The sequence below is a fragment of the Amblyomma maculatum genome, chromosome 4, assembly GCF_055883805.1.
Source record: "Amblyomma maculatum isolate TAMU_Amacu chromosome 4, ASM5588380v1, whole genome shotgun sequence".
Taxonomy (NCBI): Eukaryota; Metazoa; Arthropoda; class Arachnida; order Ixodida; family Ixodidae; genus Amblyomma; species Amblyomma maculatum.
The window spans coordinates 82991279-83000775 of NC_139347.1; the positions used below are offsets into that span (position 1 = coordinate 82991279).

The window sequence follows — 9497 nt, forward strand, 5'->3', positions numbered from 1 at the left end:
TGTTGGCTTGCAAAAACCATGACATCGCTTCCAGCGGTACTCTGGCCCACGCTGCTCTGGCCGATAACTGTAGAAGGTGCCGCAACATTGGTGGTGTTGTGAAAAAGAATGAATGGTGGAAGTACAAAACCAAAATTTCGCGAGTGGCAGCATGTTGCTGTGATTTAACTTGGGACCATGTTTGCGTTCTGTTGACAAAACTGACATACTAACTGACATACTTTACCCTACGCTTTCGTTGGTCGTATCTGGCTGTGGAGACGAAGGAACGAGCATCAAAGCGTGTGTCGCCAGCGTCTGGCAGCTCGTTGATTTAGCAATGGGATATTACGCAGCGTTTCTGTTAACATTGTATGTCTTATTTGATGTGAACTACTTCTTACAGTATGTTGTTATTGTGATAACTGGCTTCCTGCGATGGAGACATATGAAACGACCCCTCTTAGAGCCGGATGTCACGACAGGTAAGCTATTTTCTTTCGTGCCAAGCTCTATCATGGTCAAGTTTCATTTACACGAACTCAGCTGCTCTTCCTTATCATTTCTTTTTTGCTTTGGTAAAGTCGCCAACCGGGCCTGGTAAATCAGCTGCTACAATAAGTTTAAATTGAACTTATCACAATTAAGATCAACTGATTATGGGGCTAGTTGGTGCGTGATACCAATGAGCAGCGGCACAACAGGTTGTGTTATTGTGTTCTTTCTTTGTGTTGTCGTCGTTGCACCGCTGTTCCTGGGTGTGATCAAGAGTGTAGTCCTCCTGTTATTCACGGTAACTAAGAGCACAATTATCGCAGTCCATACATTTCTTGCTCACTTTTATGTTTCATAGTTTATTTTTGTTTTATATTGTGCTATTCAAATTCTGCTTTGTATAAACACATTTTTGCTTTTATTGTGAATGTAAAATTGTCATTTCGACCTTCCATGGCCTCATGAGAAGTACGGTTGTTCAAATCAGAAGTTTTGCCTTTGCTCAAGATCTATTTGGTGAAAATATTTTATTTCTTTTTTCTTTTTGATGAGAAGGTGACTGCCAAATGAGGTCATGTTTTGCCCATGTGCATTTCTACTAGAGTTCGGCTCAAAACATTCCATTAACTATTTACAATTCGTCAATGATCTTTCTGAGTTCACATATTTGTTTAGTATAGCCTGCTGTGTTCTTTCTATGTAATGTCATTGTGGTGAAATACCTGTGTTTATATACACCACTGTTTCGTTTCACGCTTTTCTTTTGCAGGCAGGTGCTCACTCAGTGACCTCGATCACATGTTCCATATGAACAATGCGAAATATCTTCGAGCCTTTGAGTTCGGCCGAGCTGCATTCGGTCTGAAGAATAGATTGTGGCACAAAGCAAAGAAATTAAATGCACACCTGCTCATCAGTGCCCAAGTCATACGCTACCGACGACCAGTTACTGTGTTCCAGGCTTTCGAGATACGCTCTAAGGCAAGCTGGCCCTGTTTTCACTTCATTATATGCAACGTAATGTAACACCTCAAACATAGAGCAATGTGCTGTGAACATAGTGTGTGCCCTCAGCGTGCTTGTGGATATCTGCGTTCAGTCTGTAGCATTGCAAGGCAGCTAGGGAAACTGTTCTGCAGAAGGCACTCTGCTTTTATGCTTCTTCAGGCTTTAGCTTTATTATGTGCAATGTTGTGATAGCAAAGGGCAGATGGGCATATATTCAAGTGTAGCTATTGATGCAGACCTCTGCTGAAAAAGATATAGAATTCTGCTAACATGGCTAGTCGAGTACGGCATTTATTCCGCAACCAGCAATATTTATGGTGGCGACAGTTCAGCTAAGTGACTGCATGCAATGTAATTCTGCTTTCCCTGACAAGTAAGCTGCATGCTTTGCCCTGCATTTCCCCCAGCAATTTCAGATCAAAACATAAGTGCTGTTTCTGAACACTATGATCATACTAATACATTGCAGTTAATGTAAATTCAAGCTTTCTGTGTGTTGTTGTCAAAGTGCTGCTGTTTACTTGATAATGTAGGAATTACGGGTATTTCAGTGATTGCATTGTAGATGCACTGGGCAGTGAATGTGAATGATTATTTTCCTGATCCGGAAATGTGATACACAATATGTTATTGAAAGGCATGTCTTATTGCTTGTACTCTTGAAGGCTACATACACTCATAATTGTATCAAGTCAAGGTCTGCCATATTGCTCACATGCTTCTTTGAAACATGCAGCACAACACATTGGGATGAATTTGAGTTTTCCTTAAGTAATTAGCACTCTGCTTACCTAGGCCACAGTGTCCTGTGTCATCAGCAAAACAAATTCCAAGGACGCAAAGTGGAAAGTATGAGATGTAAGGAAAGTGAAGATTGTTTTTCCCAGATTCTTTACTCTAATAGTCATATTGGACACTTTCTCGTACGCAAATAGTTTTGCTTTTGTCATCGTATATGTCTTAACTAAATGAGTATAAAATGGTGATCCAAGTGTAGGGTGCAATGGCTTCATCCCCTGCAGTGTAACTTTCATCACTTTCCTTTCTTTACAGGACACTAAAATGTCTCGCTTACTATCACAAATTTTTATACTTTTCACAGTGCTGATTCAACTTTCAAATCAACATAGTTCCTTTTGCATTCACTTTTTAGGACCAACTTAAGGAACTTTGGAGGAGAACTCCTTTTTAAGGGTATGAATTGCCATTTGCGGTGGTGCAGTGGTTAAGATGCCTGACTACTGTGCCGGAGTTCCTCACTTCGAAGCCGACCGCCGCTGGTTGCATTTCGATGTTGGCGAAACAGAGGCGTTTGTGAGGTGGTCGAAATTACTCCGGGGTCCTCCACTACAGCTCCTCTTTCTCTCTCTCCGCTTACACTCCCACCTTCCTCTCTTCCATTATGGCATGGTTCAGGTGTCCACAGCACGAGTATGACAGATTACCATCGCCGTTGCCGTCGTCATCATCATCACCATCATCATTATTATTATTATTATTATTATTATTATTATTATTATTATTATTATTATTATTATTATTATTATTATTATTATTATTATTATTATTATTGAGAATATGAACCGACAGCATTAATGGTCCTCATGTGTGACTCCCCTTGAATATCCTCATTGGCATACATGCACTTTCGTCCTTGCTTTATCATTAATCCTTTCATTTCTGCCCCTGTTATTTCACTCATACTCATTAAAATACAGTCGTAAGCTCCTGCCAACTCGCCCATGTCTTGAGGTGTCGTGACATCACACAGCCTGCCAACGTGTCAGCGCCCGGCCATGTCACCTGCCAACTGTCACATTCCAGAAGCATACTAATGCTTTTCCACTGACAATGCTGACAGCACCAGCGCTGGATTTTTGGCAGAATGAGGCGTTTAATGTCGCTTTAGAAGCCTTAAAACTTAGAAACCAGTAGGGAAATGCAATGGCTGCATCTCTACACGGCAGCTTTTATCACTATCAGTTTTACTTTTTAGGGGATGCCGAAAAATCTGCTCATGAGTTTTTACAATTTTGTCGGTGTTTTTTCAACATTCAAACCAAAATACAGTCAAATGCCTGTACAATGAAATGGCGTTACAGTGAAGGATTTCTGAAGCTCTGGAAAAGTTTTATCTTTCATATGTATCGGAAATGTCTCTGCAGCAAAGGCAACTGCGATGAATTTGGTTGTACAATAAAGGAATTTAGGAATCACGAATGCTTTCTGCAGTCACCTCTGAATTTTGGTGCGCATAGGGAGGGCCAGTCGACTCTACAGCAAATATGCCATTTGAAAGTCCGAACTCTGCAGTAGCCATGATTCCACCCACGTCTGCACAAAGGAAAAAAAAAAGAAGCACAGCGGGCCAGTCGGCTGAACATTTTGATGATCCTCCTCGCAAAGAAGCAGAACAAGGCACATTCATGACCTCCGCCCTTCGTCATGACAATGGTGCTAAGTAGTAAGCTGTAGCAAGATGTAAGAGGCTAGAAACCAACACTGGTAAGCTATGTGAACAGCAAATGCTAACACGCCAACGAAGCTGGCAGAATGCAGCTGGTTGTTTTTTACTCATCCTTTTAGGAAGTGACAGAATGATGTAAACTTCAGCAAGCGCTTCACTCAGGACTGTGCTTTGTACAAACCACAAATTTTGACAAGAGGATATGTACCGCCATTCAACACTCTGCAGCTATACCCTGCATTTCCTCCGATATCACCATGGGATGGACATGCCGTGAACTTCAATGTGAAAACCTCTCCATTAGATCACGTTTTATGTGACACACACAGTTGCACAGCACGTTCCACGTTCAGCGCTGTGGAGGAGGATGGCGCTGGCAAACACTCTTAAGAATACTCTGTAAGAAGACAGTGCAAAAAAGACAACCGCAGGAAAGAACACGACACGGAATGAGCGAGAACCTAGGAAGCCAGTAGTCGTAGTGGGGGATGTCAATTCCCAGACACGTTGAGCAAGTTTTTACAGAAAAGTCCAAGTTTGTCATTGAAGCACGATTGCCAGCTCACGACCTGCTAGCAACAGGAATATTGCCCAGAAGGCCAGTGGAGAATACCGTGAGAGGTGCCTTCTTGAAGGTGTTGACAGCACTGTGCAGTGTGTGTCATAAACGACAGGTTGCCAGTCGAATCGTGTTCCTAATAACACCGTCAAATACTTCAAAGATTAAGATCTACTACTACAAGCTGACAAAAGCGGAGACTTCGTCGTCATGCAGCAAGGTACTTACAAGGAAAAAGCACTTCAAGCTGTTGAAAAGAACTTTGCCCGCATGAGGAAAGGTAGCATTCTTCTGTGTCGTGTTCCCTCCTATGGTTGTTTTTTTTGCACTGTCTTCTTACAGAGTATGAATAAACAACTAGCCCAGTGCCATGTCTTATTGCAGTACACTTAAGAATAGGTTACACTCAACATAAATGCCTGAGGAAGTATAAGGTTAAATAACCATTGCTGTAGCTCAGGGGTAGAGCACCACGCGTGAAATTCAGAGGTCGTGGGTTCGGATTCTACTGGAGACATGTGGTTGCTTTCTCTTCTGCTTCCTAGCCAGTTACTTCCATGATTCGTTATTGCCTCACATTTATCAATAAAAAAAATATTCTCTTAAGCTCTCCTTTGAGTCAGTGGCTTTTGGCTTCTTTAACAAGGCCTGCTGTAGTTGCATATTCCATGGGATAAAGTGTCCAGAAGAAAATCTGTGACTTCTTTTATTAGGTGTCTGTTAAATTTGTATTAAATAAAAGGTTTGTTTTGCTGAACATTCTGAGCATGCTCTGTTGTGTGCGGTATGGTGTGTGACCTACCGAGACAGCCTGTATAACAAAGAAGTCCGGAGGTCTCGAACACTTGTTTATAAAGGCATTCGACTGCAATACACTATACGAGACCATCATAAGGATTTTTCAAAGGAATGGAGACAAATTCCCGCATGATTTCTTTTTTCTTTGTAGTCGTGGCATGGAGTTAACCTCCAGCTGAATAATTTATAAGTAAATTTTTCGATCATACTGCTGGGGTTGCTTTTTCAGCAACCAAATGATGGCTTGGATGTGACAACCAATTTGGGGTCACATGAGTCATGCAAAAGCTGCGGCCTAATTGCTACTAGTTAATTTTCCTGCTAGCAGATCTTGAGCTGGCTTGTGTAAAAGAAGATGTCAATTAAAACAAAAAAGGAGCAACATAATGCTGTGTTTATATGCCTAATTTGATCTCAAATCATCTGTGACGTCACAGCCATGATCCAGCTGTTGAAATTGTTTTACATCATTTACTGCTTGATAGTGCAATGCGTATGGATTTCCATTTTTCTTGTGTGCTGCACACCTTTCAAAGAAGGAACACATGACTAAAATTTGTGGTGTCTGCTCCTTTAATGTTCTCATCTCAGGAAAACATTGCTATAGTTGCTTTACTGAACGTTAATTTGGACGATGTTGCCACGATCCACTAAAATCTTTTTTTTATAACGAGCCTCTTTACAATTTGTTGCTTTTTAATAGCCACCAACAGTCACCCTTATCACCATGATTGTAGCACACGGGACAATTTTGTACTCTTTGTTCATGCTTGATGTCATGAAACACAGCTTCACTATTTTCTTTGTAGCGTGAGATGCGTCGAAAGTACTAGTCTCGAATGGTCCCAGGTACTTGCGTCCTCTTCCACAATGTTCCAGGTTGCCCTGGCCATGTTTTGTGTCTTTATCTAGATATTTCTTCACAGACTTTAAGTTGAGCGCCGACGAATGCAACAGGCATTCATAATTTGATGTTTGCCGAGCAGTGTTGTCATCGCCGCCGCCGAATTGCTCAATTCCTTAGCAGGCACAACTCAGCCCAATAAAGAGTTTATTCTTGTGAAATCTAAGTGTGTTCGACCGTGCCTACAGCTTAGTCACTACCATGTAACAATATGACAACATAATGAAAAGATAAGCTATATCATCATCCAACACGAAATTATGCTAGAAAGTGGAGTCACTTATACACTTAATTTTCGTATTCACATTACATCATCCTGAGTGGAGACCATGAATTGGCAGTATACTTTGAATAAACCCAAAGATCTGGTTCAGTCATTTTTTTGCACCAAGTTAGCAACATTAATTGAAGTTGATAAAATAAAAGTGTTTAAAAGACGCAAAGTATATCACTATGTAAACTTCTGCTCATGAAAATTGCAAAAGATTGAAAAGGAATATGATCACTGCGCAGATTTAGCAGTTCAATATCTGTGCAGCATTTGTAACTCCTCATCTCTTTAACTCAGTCTTAATAATTATTATTTTGTCATCGTTTTTCTTATCATATTCCTTATTTGTGTATGTGTCAGTGCTCACAATTGCTTTGTTTTTATAGTGGTTCCACTGCATAGGCTGTGTGGAAGTATTCGATGAGAGTATTTGTCATAAACTTATGCCCTTTTTGTCTTTTTTCTTAGATTGTATACTGGGACGGTCGAGACATCTACATTGAACAGGAGTTGATCACGGTCAACGACAGTTTTGTTCGTGCAACATGTGTCGTAAAGATGACACTTGTGAGTGGAACATTAGATGACTTGCTAACGTCTCTGAATGTTGATCCGTCGTCCAAGCCCACACCGATACCTGCTGAAATCCAACATTTCATGGGCTACAATCAAGCCAACAGTGTGAAGCTCAATACTGAAAGGGATATGGCACTCAACCTCAAGAGTTCAGAGTAGATGACTGCTAACAGACGTGGAGCCTTTCACACTTGCCATTTTATATTTATTTTCAGGTGCTTGCATTCAAGCTGGAGGTAACAAAATCTTGTTTTTCTGTCTAATATTAAAATTAAGCCTGTCCTCACACTCATTGTTCATGCTTGAACATAAAGTAAGGTATTATTTTAAGGACACATCATATTTACCGTGGCCTTTTAAATGCCATGATGTCTTTGTGTAATGTTTAGTGGCCTTGATCATGCTGTATACATTCCAACTTAGTTTCGAAAATTTATCAAGAGCTCTAATAAACTAGTAAAGATAGAACAGCCGTCACCACTGATCGCTTTGTGGTTAGGAGTGTGGGGTGGTTTGACCCTGCAGATACGTATATGACCCTTGATAAGTGGGAGATCGTGTTTATTCCAACTAGGCTGGTTTTGTACTGTTCCTCTCACATCGGAGTGTAAGTGATATTAATCACATATTTCGGCTTCATGTTTTTCGCGTTCCTTTGAAACTACGCTGGAGAGAGCGTTTCAGTAGGTTGTGCCCGTAATCTGTCTACGTGAATGGTCCCGTACCCTCGCCTGCGCCCCCTTTCCCTGCTTTTTCCTTCTCGATGCCGGCGAACATTGACACCAAGGGAACCGTGAGGAGAAACCTACTATCCCGTTTGATCTACCGTGTCGTCCTTGTGTAGATTTACGGCCGACTTGTCCCATAGCTTTGATGGCGGCCGCTCTGGCTCGCCACCGTAACGAGGCTCGCATTGTGCCAGTATTAGAGCGGCTGACATGCCAATTGTGGCAGTAGCGCTTATATTCTAAGCTTTGTGTAGCCCTGTAGGTGTGCAGAAAACGCGCGCTTAGTCATTTGGCGCGATGGTGCATATCTGTGTGGGCTTTGCGCACCTCCTTGGCTAATTGCGCCGCTTCACACGAAGCGTAGTGGATGGTTGGTTTGTGGTGTTTAACGTCCCGATGCGGTTAGACTATGATAAACGGCAAAGAGTAGGGAAACACACGAAAGGCGAAAAGCTATACGAGCTTCCTGTGGCAGCACCTTTATTTTTATCTGCTGATATGTTTTATTATTTACTATGCAATATGGATGACATGATCACCTGCTTGCCCGATAAACGGATGGCCTCTATTACCCACTCTACTGAATGGAGGGTATATGGCTGTAGGTAGAGCTGACTTGTAGTTTACCTGTAGCGGCGAGTTCTAACCATTTTTGTCGCTCTCTTTCCAATGTCATTCGACTCAGTGCTTTACGGGCCCTTTGTTAAGAACCCCTCACTGAGCTGCGGCTGTGAAAACGATTTGTTCTTGCTCTTTACGGGGTATCGCTTGCGGCAGTCGTCGTCGTTGCTTATCTATGGTAGCTCAAAGGTAAACGCAGAGATAATTTCCACCGTGGTGGACTATGCCCACCCGGGTGATCTTGGATAGGCAGACTTCCCTATGGGTAGACTATGCTAAGTTTAGACTGATGTGATTGATAAGAGCAGCACGTCCTTTCTTTTTTTTATATATCTCATATTGTATGGGCAGAGGCGCTGTGGGAAAAAATTTGCCCAGAGAAAAGCGGCCCAGTTGAAGCTAGTCGACAGACCCGTGCACTTTCCTCCTCTTGTTTCGTTCGATCAGGCAGGAGGAGAAGCAGCTCCGGCGGCTCGTGTGGGTGCAAACGGCCTTGGCGCGCCGCTTCTCCATTACCCATGCTGGCACATTAAAGGCGTGGTTTCGAGCTCGACGTCTTGCTTGTTTTATTTCCTCGAATTTCCTTGTAGTGTAGCCGGTTGGACGAAAGTCTGCTGATATATTCGTCTATTCGACGCGAAATATGCAACTAATGCTGCAGATTCAACGTATTTAATGATCAGTTTATTTCGCCGTTGAGAGTGGATGTAAGCATGAAATGAATTGAGGGAAAGGTATTCCAGGTTTAAGTGCATCTCATTTCTGCTTCGGCACGTCTCGCCTCCGATGGCGGCCCCGCCGCGGTGGCTGAGCAGTTAGGACCTCCGTCGCTGTACCCAAGGACGCGGAGTCGAATCTTAGTTGCGGCGGCGGCTTTTCGATTAAAAAAAAAAAGCCAGGCCCCCGTGTGCTGTGCGATTTGAACATGTGCGGCGTCCCCCGTAGGCTGAGCATGGGTGGCACTATAGCTGACGCCGTTCAATCTGCAAGACTGCAGTAGTGACCACGTCGTCCGAGCAAGCGCCCCTCATGCTGGGATGCGTAACGCAGTCTATAGAAATACGCGAGGCTACCCACACGAGCCTTTTCCA

The 9497-nt window shown here is 42.7% G+C and overlaps 1 protein-coding gene across 1 annotated transcript; it reads left to right on the forward strand.

Moving 5' to 3' along the window:
• Nucleotides 1–69: 69 nt before the first annotated feature.
• Nucleotides 70–8941, forward strand: LOC146191531 (protein THEM6-like). The gene is made up of 3 exons (XM_084602048.1): nt 70–464; nt 1244–1455; nt 6950–8941. The coding sequence occupies exons 1-3, from the start codon at nt 320–322 to the stop codon at nt 7214–7216; spliced, it is 624 nt and encodes a 207-aa protein (XP_084458174.1). The 5' UTR covers nt 70–319; the 3' UTR covers nt 7217–8941.
• Nucleotides 8942–9497: the final 556 nt, after the last annotated feature.

Coding starts and splice junctions, on each gene's coding strand:
- LOC146191531 (XM_084602048.1), top strand. CDS start 320: ATGGGATATTACGCAGCGTTTCTGTTAACATTGTATGTCTTATTTGAT. Junction 465..1,243: donor AGAGCCGGATGTCACGACAG/GTAAGCTATTTT, acceptor TTTCTTTTGCAG/GCAGGTGCTCACTCAGTGAC. Junction 1,456..6,949: donor CTTTCGAGATACGCTCTAAG/GCAAGCTGGCCC, acceptor CTTTTTTCTTAG/ATTGTATACTGGGACGGTCG.